The 17027-nt window shown below is 44.0% G+C and overlaps 1 protein-coding gene across 5 annotated transcripts in view; it reads right to left on the bottom strand.

Moving 5' to 3' along the window:
• Positions 1-1132: 1132 nt before the first annotated feature.
• The window catches only part of KBTBD3 (kelch repeat and BTB domain containing 3), a 358982-nt gene continuing 343087 nt past the window's right edge, over positions 1133-17027 (bottom strand). For all 5 annotated transcript variants that reach the window (XM_069640718.1, XM_069640720.1, XM_069640719.1 and 2 more), the window contains exon 3: positions 1133-3084. In XM_069640718.1, the coding sequence (XP_069496819.1) occupies positions 1482-3084 (1603 nt within the window). In that variant the 3' untranslated portion in view covers positions 1133-1481. The remainder of the gene's footprint in view (positions 3085-17027) is intronic.

The raw sequence follows: 17027 nt of genomic DNA, 5'->3' as shown, positions 1-17027 counted from the left end.
AGGGGGTAGCCAGGAATTGACTCTAGACAGAGCGGTTGCCTACAAAGACGCACATCTATGAGTGAAGATACCCTGAGAGATGGAGAAACCTTCCTTGGCGAGGAAAGGAAAACCCATAAAAAGATAGCACTTCAGTATCCTGCCAAGAGTCTTTGCATAGATACTGCTAGGCAAATAGGCTCCATGTCCCTCATCATGTAGGGTATGAAGTGAAGGATAACGTTTTTGTACTGATATTGCAATGACACTAGTGATCAAACGGACATAGAACGACACTGCCTTTTTTTAGTAAGGTCAAAAAGAAAAAACGTGGGTGCAAAGAACATGAGGTTTTGTATTCTCAAATGTGGGACTATTTATTTATTTATTTATTTAAATTTATATAGCGCGCAAGCAGCCCAGGGGCATTGAGGCGCTGTTACTTGCAATAACTTAGTTACATGGTACATATGATAGCGATTGTTGACACATTATGAGTAGTACAGGAAATCATACTGTTGTTACAAATATTGCATTTGGGCGTAAATTACAAACCTAAATGATAAGTATTTGTGCTGATGTGTCGGTCCTTATGTGAAGAGGGTAGTTTTCAGTGTTTTGCGGAAGGTGGTGAGGGAGTCCTTGCCACGGATGGTGGGAGGTAGGGCATTCCAGAGGGTGGGCGCGAGGTAGGGGAAGCTGGACCCACCCGCTTTTACTCTTTTCACTAGTGGCACAGAGAGCATGTTGGTGTACGGGGATCTGGTTGGCCTGGTGGTGGAGACAGGGTGGATCCTTTGAGAAAGGTAGGCAGGAGCAGTGAAGTGAATGCACTTGTGGGTCAGTGTCAGGGCTTTGAATACGATCCTTTCCTTTATTGGGAGCCAGTGGGCTAGTTTCCTGGCTTCAGAGATGTGTTCCTTTTAGCAATGCCTTCGGCTGCCCGGAGAGCATTGTTCTGTATTACTTGTAGTCTCACTAAGTTTTTCTGAGTGCTTCTCATAAATGGGATGACAAATAGGCTCCAAAATACAGGAAACAGGGCTTCCAATGCCATGTCGGTGACGCTGATGAGATTCAAAAAGAATGATAGCCCTTCTGAAAGCCAAATAAATAATGCTCCAAATAAAAAACTTTTTTCATACACAGCAGCCACATATACAAGACAAAGTTTATTGTGGATCTTAAATTTCATCCGAATAACCATTTACTTTTAAAAATCAAGCAATTTAACGTGCGTAGCAAATTAACATGTGATCTTTTTCTTGCAAAATGTTGATGTTTTCGAGGAAGACTGGTTTCGAGCAACATTGCTAAATAGTTTTTTTTTTGCATGGTGGACATAGCCACTGAAAAAGTGCTAATGCAGAAAAGTATTGTCTCAGACATAATACTCCTGAAAGTATGTTTTTAATTGTGACAATCACACATGTGCAGAGTGATGGTGCTAAGCTGAAGAAACCTGGGGGCATTTAAAATATGACAATGTATAAAACTCACCATCACAAGTGGCTGGACATCCATGGGTCGCTTTGTTTACTGAACTGGATCACACAGCAGTGGAATTCTGTTAAGGCTCTTGGCATTGGCGACACTTCCTCCCACTCAGATCGGTTGCTGTGGTACACCTGTACTTCATCTGTGATCTCATCTGGAGCATAATCACCACCCAAAATATAAATTTTGTCTTCAATGCCAACTGCTCCTGCATTAAATCCAGCACATTCAAATGACCCCTCACCTTTCCAGACACATGTCACAGGGCAGAAACTATATACTTTGTAGGTGGAAAGGTCACAGATGTACAAAGTGAAGTTCACAGGAATAGCTTTGACCAATGTAGCATGAAAAAACTGGCCAAACTCTGCTACAAGTTCAGACCATTGGTCAGTCTCAGCATTGTATTTAAAGAAACAGTCAAGAGAAGGGTTGAATACATCAGTGATCTCTACTTCTGACCCAAGCACATAAATAAAATGTTTGCATGCAGTAGCTTCGGGGTAGTATATACCTCTTGGTAAGCGACTCACAGATTTCCACACTTTCGTGAGAGGGCTATATGATTCTACATCTAGAAGGCTTCTGATATTGTGAGAGCCCCTGGTTTTACCACCTATCACAAATAACTGATTTACAGCCATGACTGACGCATGCATTGTCCTTGGTTTTTTCATAGCTGAGACTAAAGAGTAATCATTGTTTACTGGACTGTAACACCATGTGTCGTCTGTCGCATCATGGTAACGCTCATTAATGTGAAGCCTAACAGCCCGGCAGCAAGTTCCTTTGCAGCCCCCGGTTACAAATATTTTTTCTGCATAGCACGATACACTGGACCCAGGAAGGTCACCAATGTGTATCTGAGGCAGTTCCATCCACTTATCTGTATTAATATTATAGCAAAATGTATGTTGCCGTTGCCCATTTTGCTCAGTTTTGTGAACAAAAATATATTTTTCTGTTGTTGAAAGACGAGCATCCGGGAACAGGCCACCAAAGTCTTGGACATTTTTTATTGCATCCTCAATTAGTCCGCAACAGTTGGTGCTTTTAAGCAAAAGGTCTTCAGACTTAAGACACTGCAGCAGCAAAGGTTCTGATATCTGATGCAATCTTACTTTGTTGATTAAATGTGGCATGAGCTTGTGTCTCTTGTCCAAGTTGTGCTTCGTCCAAGAAAGGACAGCATTTAAAACCGAATCTTCTCCAGGGACATTTAGTTCATCCGCATCTAGACATTTTTCCAATACGTCTACATTCATCTCAAAGAAATCACTTGATTGAAGCAGCAAAGAAAAGTGTTTTAATGCAAATTCTAGTGCATGGTGAAATAACCGAGAACAACCATAGCTTTCTGATATTGCGAGTAACTGGAAACAATTCATCAAGTCAATACTCTTTATAAGGAAATCACTGCAAGCTTTGGAAAGAAGCGAAACCTGTAGGAATGATGACAACTGAAAGAGCATGTCTACATTCTCCTCAGTTATTTGTGTTTTTCCTGTGTAGGCATAGTCAAGAAAGACCTTCACTGCTTGGGGAGACAGATTGCTAATGGTGACACTACCATCATCTCTTTCTTTCATGTTCACTTCAAACATGGCTCTGCAAAACAAAAAACAAAACACAACAGATGCATAAACTTTGCTTCTATAGTTGACATAGAACGTGAGGTGTACACATATTTGAGAATGTACTCAATGCAAGACTGTTGGAAACCAAATCCAAATTCAACAAAAGGACATAAAACTAAACAATAAAGCAATCATTGGTGGGCAGACAGTGAGAAATACAAACATCTTCAAAGAAATGAACATTTCAGGACCAGGTTTTATGGAGTCATTTTTTTTGTTTTGAAGATACTTTTGCGATAGTAATCAATTTTGATAACTTGCAAACTGATGAATGATAAAACTTTTATCAAAGTATCTTCTCAACTATTACAATAGTTATAAATATGCTTTGCCCTCCACTCTTCCTAGCAACAGGATCTCCTTAGCATCGGCCTGTTACTTGTCAAACCTTTGCTCAGCACCTGTGTTTTGGGCAGGAAAATAAAAATGCCACAGTAATGGGGTTCTTTCTTGCACATGACCTATGAGAGTCCGTACTTGAGGAAAACTCAGGTTTTGAAACTGTTTTGCATGTAGGACGCACCCATTAGGGGCGAGATCTAACCGGTGGTGCACTGGACTACAGGTGATTTCTTGGTTGGCATCTGTGACATGGACCTCTTTTGTGTGGGTACCTGTATTTTTGGTCTTCTTACCATCTATCACATTCACCCTCGACATCCCTTAAAGTAAAACATTTGTTATAAAACTTCCAGTATACTGGTCTCCATTCTTAAAAAAACATTATAGGTCCGTTTTTTAATGTAATTACCTTGAAATCACTATATAGCGGCACATCTACTTTAACATTCAATATTTGGATCCATTTGTTCCTAATTCTTTTCTGGGAGACCCCTCACGTTTTCGAAACGCTACTGGAAATAACTTCATTAAAATGAAATCTCTCAGTAAATAGACTGAGGCAAACCAATGATTTAACCTAATCACAAGGCAGTCAGCCAAAGAGCTCTTGCTAGTTTGGGCTGTTAGATGTTGCTTGTGACACCTATAAGGCAAAGCTATTGCATTAGTGTGCAATTAGGGAGAAATGACATATGAGGAGGGACACATAGCTTGACTTTTTTAAAAAAACATATTTGCCCACCCATTGACGGCCCATGGCTATGCTAATCCCTAGGGTCATTCCCACTGTAGAGATGGGGCCAAGTACACCCACCCAAAGTTCCTCCCCCATGCTGCCTATATGTTGGGAGCCAGAATGTGAAACGCGTGCATTGCCAGTGGGAATACCTATGCCAAAGAGAATCCTGGAAGTAAGATTCCCATTGAGGAAGCCGCACATGCATACACGTAAATATGTGACTGAAATCCCGGAGGAAGTGGGAAAAGTAAGCGAGAAAGCAGAATGGGGCCGCCATGAAGAGCAGAATTGACGCACCCAGAAGAGAGGCAGAGACGAGTGAACATAAGCACTCTACAGAAGCAAAGGAGGAGGTGTTAAAGATGAGCAACATTTTGGGCTCGAAATTAAGATGTTCATGCTACAGAAATAATAAAGAAGTTATCAAGTAATTTTACAAGTGTACAGTCGCAGCAATAAAAGTAGGCAAAGTATTCTTTAAGGCTGGCTATGTAGTGAATAGATTGCGGCGATGCGCCAACATATTTACATAGGAAATTTAAGGACTTTGGATGATACCACAACGCACTTTAGCAGAGCTGCATTCCGAAAGCAGAAAGTCGTTTTTCAGTGTGTCGCAGTTAGAAATCGAAAACTCAACCATGGAGGTGGATGAAAGAAAGGCTTGGTTGGATCAACACCAAGAAGTCAAGGCCTCCTTGGGCCTGGATGTGCATACGAACAATTACAGAATGTGTGAAAAGAACAAGCCTTCTGTCTTAAGTGAGGGGCAAGAACCATGAAGATGTCAGAGGTTCATCAAATAGTATATTAAATGCAGTAAGGTTCGAAAACATGGTCTTCAGTCACGTGGTCAGATGAAAATAGACACTATGATGAACCATATCAAAACCAAGAAGATAGAGTATGCTATACTCCGTCATATTCTTCAGCACAGCGAACATTTCCAAGGCTGAGGTCAAAGCCTTAATTGAATAGTAGGCTGCAAGTGTGATGATGGATGCCAGGACTAATTGGTGGGAAGCTATGGTTATGACTAGCCCACCAGGAGAGCTTAGTTGCCCCACCTGATGTTAGAGACCCAATAACCTTCCCTCACAAGTATGGAACATATACCCAGATTTTCCATTTAAGCCTATCGCCATTCCAAATAGGTTTTTGTAGTTTGCAATGTAGGTAAATGTCAAGGATGATGAGTTTTTAGTATAAAATCTGCTTTTTTATGTGTTGCATTGAGTGTGAATATCGAGCGAACGTGTTGATGTTCGTTGTTACTCCCCGTTTTAGATAACTGACATTAAAACAGTCACACTTTGCCAACTTCTTGACTCCGTTTTGATTAGTGATGTTTGAGTAATATTCTGCATCTCCATCTGTCTCTAAGTATTGCTACCTCTTCTTAAAGGGCTGGGTCGAATGCCCCAGTTCACGTGGTAGCAGAACTGATGTCTAAATATCCATCGACCTAGTAAGCTTTGGGGTTCCCGGAAATATCGGACGTCCTCCACCATTTAACTGGAAGAACGTCAGGCTCCCTGTAGATAGCGCCCGTTAGTTTAAAAATCTTGCAAGTACCAGTGGGAAGGGTCCCTCGTTTTCAAGCGGAATCCCTTCCTGACATTCACAGGAAGCAGAGCGGACTGAAGGCTGAAGTGGCTGGTTTGAGGAGGAGACGATCATGAGGGGCAGAAGTCGAAAAAGCAGATGAGGAGTAGGCCGAGTGAGGTGGAAAACTGAATGAGCACCGAGTGGGACCAGGCTCATATGTTGGAAGGAAGGGTTGTTCAAACTAGGTCCCATTTATGTACATGGGCCTTTAAATCCAACACGGAAGCACCCACACAGTCTAGTTCTAAGAACCAAGCCATGCGGTCTAGTGTTTTGGGTGTGGCAGGCCTGGAACTACTTTCCTTGGAACTACTTTACCTGGACTATATAAACCACACCCTGACTGCAGAAAACACTTTGAGTTATTCTGCAACCCGCAGTGTGACGCTCACTGTGTCCAGCTCCTGGTCTTCAACATCTTCCTGTAATCCTGCAAGAACAAGAACAAGATTATTCTGTCTTACCTGAGAAAACACCATCCAGCACTCAGCATCTAAACTGGGCTGCAATCTGTGGAAACCGAGAGAAGAAGAAACATCACTTACCTGTGAGTACTAGCTTAAGGACTTTCGCCGAACCGCTACCACAGCTGCTGTTCGAACATTGCGACCTGCAATAATGAAAAAGGGGAAAACAATATTAGAACGCGCGCTTCCAAAACATCGAATTCCATCAATCTTACCTGAATTCCATCGCGCTATGCCACGCTTCCATTCGGAGCACCACAGCCACATCTGCAAAGCAAAAGAGACATATTCAGGTTCACTTTCAATATTAAACAACCGCAAAGTGTTGTACTTACTTTAACGTATTCCGGGGGTCTGTTTTTCATTGCGCTCTCATCCACTCGCAGCACCACAGCAGCCTGTGAGGAGAAGAAGAAGAAAACACATGTTAGCTTTAAAAGGCAATAAAGGCGCTGTGCTTTGCATTTTCTCTTACCTAGAAAATGTGCCTCTCCATCCGGCACGCCAGCATCAAGACCTTCGCACCTGAAAAGAAGGAGATAAAGACATTAACAAATTCCCACCATAAACAGAACAAAGACTTACAATTAACAAGCCTACCTGTCTACCAGCATATTTGGGGTCACAGCAGGCCTGGGGCCCTAGGAGGGCGAACTGCACCAGTGAAGCAACTCGGGCAGCTCGCCAACAAACGTCAAGCGCCCCTGCACAAGAAACACAGGACCTATGGCGCACGCTACAAATAACTAAGATTCATTATTCAGCACTGGGAAACTACGCATCCAGGGTTCCAGATCTCAGAGCCTTCCAGACGCCCCCGGGGATTTCAGGTGAGCGTAACAGAACTTGAAGCCTTTAAACCTTATCCACCTGGGTGTCATGGAGACATCTGAAACTGATCAGTTAGCCCAGCTTTTGGGACAATTACGCGCCGAGGTACACGCAGCCTGGCAGGAAACTAATGCCTTAAGACGAGAGTTAATAGACACAAAAGACCGTACTGATGAACCAAGCAAACAGCTACTACAAACACAGGCGGAGCAGGCTCCATTGCCCGGATTCGTCCCATCCGTTGCTAAACCATCATCAGTCAATCCAGTATAGATAACGTTGCCAGGAGCAGTACCCTTGGCACCACCAGAACGGTTTAATGGAGACACCAGAAGGTACGCAACATTCATGAACAAGTGCCGCTCCATTTTCTTTGTAGGCCTGGGGCTTTCCCTAACGACCAGGCGAGGGTGGCCTTCGTGTTATATTTGAGTGGAAGTGCCGCAGACTGGTCGGTACCTTTAGTGAGCCGGGATGACCCATTACTAGAGAACTTCAGGGGCTTTCAACAGGAGATGGCAAAGTTATTTGCTCGACACTTGCATGGACAAGCTCTTGATAAACTCCTGTCCCTCCGCCAAGGGAATCAAGATTTGCTGACTTATATTGCCACCTTGAATATACTGGTTGTAGAATCGGGGTGGCCAGAAGATAAAAGAACCACGTTGTTTCATCAGGGCCTACGAGGAGACCTGAAGGATGTTCTTGCTCAAGTGGTAGACCCACCTAAAGACTGTTCAGAGTTTATCAACCTGGTAGTTCAGTTGGACCACAGATTACAGGATCGAAGAACAGACCGAAGTATACTCGAAAATCTTGCCATGTACGTACGTTCAAAAGATAATGTTCAACGTCCATCAGAAAATACCACAGTACCCATGCAGATTGGAGGAGTACGACCCCCTTTAACCAAGGGTGAAAGAGACAAGAGGAGACAGCTACGGTTATGCTTATACTGCGGTAAATCGGATCACTTGTAAGTGATTTCAACCCGGCACTCCACCTAAATCAATGCCTAGTGTGTGATGAACAGCTGGAACCCTTAATTATTTACTTATGTCATAAATTCTTTTATTTCTGAATGATGTACCCTTATATCACGCTCCTCTCTTTGAATCCCCCCCGGTCTCACTGAACCAGGAAGCAGGCTGTTTTGCAAAGTTAAAAGATTTATTTTATGGATTTGAACAATATATATATATCACAATATTTACTATTTATACAAGGATCAGCAATGGGGAGATGTTACAATCAACAATCTCTTTAATCAGAAGGAGTATGGATAGGAAAAATAATGCAGCATAGAATAATACTTTGTGTGGGTTCAGTCAAATGCAATGTCACTCTTTCCCCCTGCACACTACTCAATCCCCCCAATATGCAAGATAAAGAGATGGAAGGAGAGAAAAAAGGTTTCAGGAATACAAACTCAACAAACACAGTATTCATCCCAATCCCCCCCACCCCCAGAAAACTCAGAGAGAAACAGGAATGATTACAAACAGGTCAAATGCCTTTGAATGTGGCTTTGAATGAATGGTTAAAAACACTGAAAAATTGATTTAATTCACTAAATTGGATTCAAAACTAGTGGGAGCCGCTTTGTATGGTATCAGATAAACACTAGCAATGATTATTGAGTCACTAGCAGGTTGAAACCTGAATTCTGAGGTCGGATGCAAAGAACAGCTGTTTTACACGTGATGAAATTGAGCCAAACGAAAAATTTGTGGCAAACTTTTCCGCGCAGAATAACTTGACAGAGTCGGGATGTTGGAAAGCTGAGGATGTTAGCTTCAATTTGACACTTAAATGTCATTTCTAGCATACACGGTACGGAAGTTACAGAGGTTTTAGTAGAGGTCGGTTTTTCTCAGAAAGAGTCAGAATTTTCAAATGAAAGATGCGGTTTTGAATCTACAAACAAGATTTGTTTTACACTAGGGAGTCTATGAAGCCACAAGCTACACAGCAGCAAGTCCACCAATCCAGCAACGTCTCCGGATGGTTTCTACCTGCCGAGACGCTTGTCTTTCTTCAGCAACTATAATAGCGCAAAGATGATATTATCACTACCATTACCAAAGGACTATAGGAATGAGAGAAAGATTCAGGAAAGACAAAATATTTTCTCCAATGCAGTTCTGGATATGATAGAAGGGTTTGGATAGGATTACTTATGGATAAGATATTTGCTAGTGACAATTCTATGCTATAGATACTCACTACTACTGTTTGGAATGGGCCCGTCAGGGATCTGGTGAAAGATTTCTGGACTGGAATTCTGCTAGCCCACCGGACTGGATTCAGGCGCTCGGGTTCTGCACTCAGCATGGCACTCTGGACACTGCACGGCACTCTGGACTGGATCTGGGTTTCAGCTATCTGGTTATAGCTCTGCTCTACTGGTTTGGATCTCTGGATTCTAGCAAGAGTTCTTAGCAAGAAAGCAGAAACAGCACAGCCAGGCTGTTCTTTTTGGTGTGCCCCTTGGAGGTCCGGGGTAAAATCTGGTTTCAGGATTTTAAAAGGTCAAGCTGAGAAGGGTACACGCTGGAATTGGGCCTCTCTGCTTTCAAAGTTCTGGAGTCTTGGATATGGATTTCTTCTTGCAAAGTGCTCCACCAGCAATCAGTTGATGGGTGAATGTGTGTCTAGGTCCTAAACTGTCTCTATTTATGTATTTCCCAAAGGGGTGGGTCGGCTGAATTATACTAGGCACACCCTCTAGGAATCCTATTGGTTAGGATCTGTCCTCTCTCCTGATTTGAGAAGGAAATCTGGTGTCATGATGATGCTGTATTTTACAATCCAGGGAGAACCTCCCCTTTGTTTCTGCATAGTAAATCTATTTTTCATATAAAGCATAATTACAATATTACCAACTTGCTAACAATAACACATTTACATCACAGATTTAGTGGAGCAAGTATTCATCCGAGTTCCATCTCGGTGAGAGCTTTAGTTCAGATTTGACAGTTTTTCGCGCTTTTGGTTGGCTAACCAATGTCAGATTTGTCCACATTTTTATACATATATGCGCATTACATCTGGGCATAATCCTGTGAAGTTCAGGCCTCTCTTCCTGCTGGCAGTAGTTTCTGTTGACACTTGAATTTGCATACCCGTTCAGTCCAGGGAGTCTATTGTCTCTCCCCCGGAGAAGCAGAGCAAAATCTCCCCCCCCCTTCATTAACATCCGACTAAGAGTTCCTGGAGCAGAGAGCAGAAGGAAGGCACCTTTTGTTTGGGGCATACTGTGAAATTTGCCTTTGAAGTTCTGTGGCTGGCATCAGAGGTTACTTTAAAGTAAATTGTTACATTGTTCTTTGTTGAAATAAAAGTTACAATTTAAAAAACAGGCAAACATATCCCAATTTCAATCTTTTTCAACATAGAAATGAAATAGTGGCAACCTATATTGGTTTTGATGGCAAGTCACTTCTTTTCAACAGTTTGATTTTAATGTACAAGTTTAAACTGCCAGTGTACTTTAATGACAGCTTTGATACAGGCGGCAAGCGGTACTGTGCCCATATCTGACAGATTTTCCTAGGCAAGCACACTTTTTAATGTGGATATTCTCTGATAGATTCTGCTTTTCCTGACATAGTGCGCTTACGTGGATTCCTTAAATAAGGTGATGGTTAACACCCAGCAAGGATTTTGGATCTTTTCTGATGTTTGGGAACCATTATTTTCTGTTAGGGAGAATTCTCTCTTTAGGCTGAATTTCCTAACCAAGTGAGTCCCCCAGCAGCTTTGCTGGATTTCTAGAGTTTGTTTTTTCCTCCTGCCAAGAGTGAGACTCTTTTTCCTCCCACTCTTGGAAATGATTTATGGTATTCCTTTGACTGGTAATGTGTTTTATGGGTTTTGGGGTCCTTTACTCCATAAGGTTTCATGTGTTTTTCCTATGTGTGTTACACAGCACCCTCCGTGCAGTAACACAGGAGTGTCATAGTGACACCCCACGATAGACGCCATACCCTGGGACTGACTACTGTCTCCCAGGGCATGTAAAGTCACCATTGGCTTTACTAGTCCCAAATTATTAACAGAAACCAGTACAAACCATCATATTGTGGACGTACTGGTCGGGGCAATTCGATTGCCCCGGGGTCTGTTAGTCGAGGGGGCACGTCTCCGTCCCCCCTGATTGAGTTTTGGCTGGTGGCAGTGGAAACTACTTTTTATATTCGACCGCGAATATTTTCCTATGGGATTTTCCCATTGTTCGAGGCTACCAACTTTAATTATTTAATTCACATAGCCTCAAATATACCGCCGGTTTATTTAATTAATATTAATTCTCCGGTTGGTATTTTTTGCCAAGACTCGATTCTAAAATGGCGTTTGTGTTCTCTTCTGTGACTCCAACCCAAGTCGAGCCCTTTGTTCCACTTTTTGGCGGGCTTCTCCACAGAAGCCTTCAAAAGTGGTGCCACTCTGTCTGGGTACCACAGGAGGTGTGGGAGGGGCTTTAGGCACCCTGGACTGAGTTACCTTGGTAACTCAAGTCGCACTCTTGTGTAATTGGCCCAAGTGGTGAGCCGGCCGGCTCACCACTTAGCAAGTTTGAGTGACAGCTAGGCTGAGTGAATGGGGGTTTTCTGCATAAAAGCAGGGCTTTGGGTACTGGAACTTCAGAAGTCGCCACAGGACCTGAGAATCCGAAGAGGGAGAAGCTGAGCCGACCTACCATGACAACACCACTGGTGGAGCCCTGCAGAACCGACTCACCACTTCCCGACGACAGAGAAGATCTCCCGGCTGGAGAGGCTTCTTCCCCTGACTGGTGGGCACAACCAGTTTTCCTTTCTTTCTTCGCACCCCAGCCCGGTTTGTGGTCGAACTGCCCGTGCCAAGCACCCCGGCAGCCGGATAGCCACTCACCACTGAACCGCGAATCACCGGACCGCTCCTTGTACCTGAGAAACTCTGCGGCTGGTTTCTTCCCTGGCAGTGCAACAGACTCCTGTCTTCCTCCACAATGAGATCCCCTCTTCCCCTGAACGAAGCACCGACTTGCACCCGCTGCCATGAACGACTGCCCACGCTGGAGCGTTCTCACCACTTTAAGTCACCGTGTCCGCCAGGCCTCCCTTTCTACCGATTGCTACAAGGTAATAATAACTCCTTAACCTTCTGGACTGGGCTGGCTGCCTTGACCCTCTAACTGGTCTCTTTCTTTGGTCCAACTCCTTTTTGAACCTTTACAAGACTTTTGTGCATTGCAACCGTGTGACCTTGGACACATTTTGTTTGGATCCTCCTTAAGTGGATCCGGCCGCTTGAACTCTAACTTCACGGTTTTACTTTGCCTTTCCCTCTTGTTATGTTCTGATAAAAGTTTTGGGATCTGTTTCAACTTGTTCTCTGCTCTTCTCTCCCTTTTTAAAACAAACTATTAGAGTGCCATCTACGTTAAGTGCTCACCACTGTCTGAAAATAAGTGGGGCTTTACTTAAGACTTGTCTAATATTCTTTTAAGGGAGTGTATATCTTTTAGTGACCGTGTTTTTGAATTGCTTATTATTAGTGCCTGTGTGTTTCTCTAGATGTGGTATTAAATAAATAATTATATCTCTTTTACACCAAGCCCTGGTCAGTGTTTACTTGTTCTACTGTGTTCTCATGACCTATTGTGAATACTCTGTATACTGCCTAACTCTTCTTGAGGGAAGTCTGACTGCTCAGCCACAGCTACCAAGTGAATCTGTGTGGTACAGACTGCTACCAAGTGGGTTTACTGCCAAACACCTATAGTCCTAAATCTTTTGCAGTGGTCCCAGAGGGAACTGCACAGGTTTTTGCCTAACATTTTCCAATTTCAACAGCCAAGGAAAAACGGATTTTAGAGCACTTCTGGGTTTCCATGCAATGAAGCACTGCCCTTTCAGGTAGTTCCATTTCCCTCTGTTGGCAGCCCAATGACAGGTTTTTGCAGTGTGGTCTCCTGTTCTACAACTGACATAGGCAAAGTAGATTGGCATCCAATTTTTCCGGTTTCACTGCGCAATTCTCAGAGGTTAAGCGCGCCTAGAGCTTTTTGTGGCCATTCTGTTGGTTCTGGTGAAATCAGCGCACAGTGATGTTGCAGGGCAGAGCCTAGTGGGTCAATACATCCCACAAGTCCTCCCTCGCGATTTTGCGTTGACCATCCGTCAAGAGAAGTCGCAAGACTGGGCTGATCAGTTTCTTTTCTTTCTGGTTCAAATGGCAAAATTCATCAGCTTCTCCCATCAGTGGTGCATCTGCCAGTTCTCCTCGCCAAGTCCTGATGTGAGTATGGAGCGATACCCCAGACCCCATGTTTTCCAATTCTAGGATGACAAAGCAAAAACTTATTTGTAGACATTTGCCCACCACTATTTATGTAGCGGGTGGAAACATACATTTTGACATATCAGAACAACTTTCTATTTGCAATTTATTGACAATATAGATGGAATATTTTTATAGTTGGAATTCTAGGGAGTTGGAGGGACCCCCTCTCGGGTTCCAGATGACTCCTCCAGTTGCTGCAGAGTGTGCCTAAGATAGCAACACTTCAGTTGGTTGATATGGACCCAATTATCTTCCCCATCTGCCAAACTGCCTTTGGGGATGAGGATTTTGTAGGCGATTGGTGAGATTTTGTCTAAAATTTCAAAAGGGCCCCTCCAGCTAGGCAAAAATGTGCACTGTTTGGCCTGGTCCCTTTGGAAATTGTATAAGTAGACCCGATCTCCTACATGGTATTCTTTTCTAGTCGTCTTTAGGTCATAGTGGGTCTTCATACTGTCTGCAGATCCTTCTAGATTTCGCTGAGCATAGGCAAAAGCATGTTGAAGGTGTTTTCTTAGATTTTCAACATACTCATGAGTTGGGGAGGCATTGATCAATGTCTGCTCTTGGGTTCTGTAGAGCAGAGGCTGGGGAAGCACCATCCTGCATCCAGTCATCAGCTCAAACTGTGACATTTTAGTTGCAGATGAAGGGGTAGATCTGATGGCCATGAGGACAAAAGGTAATCGAATATCCCAACTTGGCCCAGAATCTGCCACAAACTTTTTAAATATGCTCACAATGGTCTTGTTGTATATCTCTACTGCACCACTAGAGGCTAGCCAGTAGGCAATGTGAAATTTCCTTTGTCATTACTTCGCTAGTGAAGTGGCTCCCTCGGTCTGACTCGATCCTTTGGGGTAGTCCAAAACGCGAGAAGATGTGGTTGATCATCAGGGCAGCTGCCGTTTCTGCCTTGCAATTTGGGGCCGGGAGACATTCTACCCATTTAGTGAACAAGCATGTCACGGTCAACATGTACTTATTCCCCCAGAGGAGCGAATCACGGGCCCGATAAAATCGACTTGCAAATCTGACCACGGCAGTGTCATCCCCCTCTTTTGGAGAGGCACACAGTGTGTGAGAGATGTTGGCTGAAATTGTGCAGACACAAGACACCCCTTCAAGTATTGGTCGAGGTCCTGCCCCATGTGTGGCCAGTATGCAACCTCTCTTAAGATTTCAAGTGTTGTATGAAACCCCCTACGACCGGCTGTGGCCGCATCATGGGCGTGACTTAACATCAGGCTTCGGAATGAGGTAGGGACCACCCACTGATCATGGCCAGCTAGGGATTTCCTCACCAACAAACCATCTTGGATTCAGAACATTTTTGGACATTTCATCAACACTCTGAGGTCCTCTTTCCCAATGTAATCAGGGGAAAGTTCTCAGGGTCCTCAATGTGTTGATAAAACTTACCAATTATTGGATCCCCTTTTTGAGCCGTAATCAAATCAGCATCTGGGGTCTCCTTACTCAATTGTGCAGTTGGGAGTTCATTGTGAGCATTTGTCTGGGACCTAGTGATAGCAGTGACCTGGATTTCCCCCAACAAGGACTCGATCTCAAGTAGATCCCCTTGGATGGCTCTGGTTTTGGCAAGCTGATCAGCTAGGTCATTTCCAGTTTTGTCTGGTCCCTCTACTTTGCAATGACCCCTGATCTTTTTCCAGTAGATGGTCATCCCATTCGAGGTGACCAGATCATCAATGTTTTGGATTAATTTCACGGGTTTATTATTAGCACATAGCATGCCTCTGGTTTTCCAGTTAACCAGGTGCTCCACGAAGCTGTTCCGCACATAATCCGAATCTGTGATTATGACCAGTTCGTGGAGTTGGTGTTGGACAGCAGTGAGGATGGCTTGATGCACAGCCATCAAATCTGCCACTTGACTACTTCGGAGACCAATCTTGTACCCAGCGGAGGGTTCTGGGGCATCGTTCACCCATGCATTCCCTATGCCGGCCACAAGTTCTTTTTTGCCGTTGTCAACATGGTAGGAACATCCATCCACATAGTCAGTGGGCATTCCCTCACACTTGTCTTCTTCAAAGACTTTGTGTGGGGAATTAAGGTATGCCTCCATGTTGTCCGTGATTTTAAGACTTTCATCCTCGAGACAGTTTTCTCTGGCACAATCATGCAAGTCAGTCAGACCTTGCGCGAGGGGACTCTTCTTGTTTTGGCCATATCTGCCCTCCACAGGAAAGCCTTGCATTGACAGAATCCAGGAAGTAATTCGGGAATTACTCACATTTCCGTCCCAGATTCTGTCACTTTGGAGATATTGCAGAGGCTGGTGTGGAGTCTCCACTATGATGTGTTCCCCCTGGATAAACGGGTGGTAATTCTTCAATGCCCATACCGTTGCCAAGAGTGCCTTCTCACAATCGTTGAATTTTTCCTCCACAGAGGATAAAGTTTTACACGCATAGGAGATTACTTTATTGACCTTATCATGCTTTTGGTATAATACTGCAGTCAAGCATGTATTTGAGAACACTGTCTCCAAGAGGAACTCCTTGTTTTTGACAGGGTAAGCTAGGCAAGGCGCTTGGGAGAGGCTTCTTTTGAGTTGTCTTACTGCCTCGGCTTGTTCTGGACCCCACTCTCACTTCATCCCCCCCCTTCAAAAGATGAATCAGGGGTCTTGCGATCTCTGCGTAGTCCTCAATGAACTTTCTACTGTAATTAGTTATTCCAAGGAGGCTCCTTAGTTCCCACAGAGTTGTGGGGTCTTTCAATTTCTGGAGTGCTTCCACTTTCTTTTCCTGAAGACAGAGACCCTGAGGAGTAATCTCATGCCCCAAGAAATAGACACGGGTTCTACACCACTGTGCCTTTTGAAAGGAATGTTTTGCTCCGGCAGCCCTCAACGTTGGCCGAACGTAACGGCTCTCCGCTATGTCTTCCTCCACAGTTGAGCTTTTGATTAAAACATCATCTACATAGGCCAGGTTACCTCTTTCACCCAGGTTGGGCATGGCCTTATGTAGAAAAATGTTAAATTCATTGCCGGAGTTGATGTATCCGAAGGGAGTCTGGGTCCATGTGTACTGCTGTCCCCCGAAAGGTGAAAGCCAGCTTTATTTGGTCCTCCCTACTGACTGTTACAGTCCAGTATCCATTGGTCAGGTCTATTGCAGTGAATACCTGTGATCCCTGGATCTGGGGCAGCCCTTAGTCAATGGAGGGAAGAGGCCATCGGGAAGTATTGACCTGTTTTTTGAGCTCCCTAAGGTCGACGCAGAGCCTCCACTGGCCGTTTGGCTTAGAAATCCACAGTACCAGATTATTGAAGGTGCTGTGGACTGGACGGATTATCCCACGGGACACAAGGTTCTTAATTATTTCAGTAAGGGACTCCATTGATGTGAAGGGCAAGCGATAGTGCTTCACAAACACTGGAGTCATGCCAGGGTCTGCGGGAATTGTTGTAGTGTGGATGTCGGTGCGACCACAGTCATATGAGTCCACCGCAAAGAGATCTTGAAAATCCAAGAAAACTTGTTTCAATTTTTTCTTTTGCTCCAGAGTCTCACAGGCATCAGCTAGGTTGACTCGCTCTTCAACCATCTGCCTGAAGCCTGG

This window comes from Ambystoma mexicanum, chromosome 7q (genome assembly GCF_040938575.1).
Source record: "Ambystoma mexicanum isolate Mex_15411 chromosome 7q, UKY_AmexF1_1, whole genome shotgun sequence".
Classification (NCBI taxonomy): domain Eukaryota; kingdom Metazoa; phylum Chordata; class Amphibia; order Caudata; family Ambystomatidae; genus Ambystoma; species Ambystoma mexicanum.
Note: the sequence above shows the minus strand (reverse complement) of the source record. Positions and strands in the feature narration are given on the sequence as shown.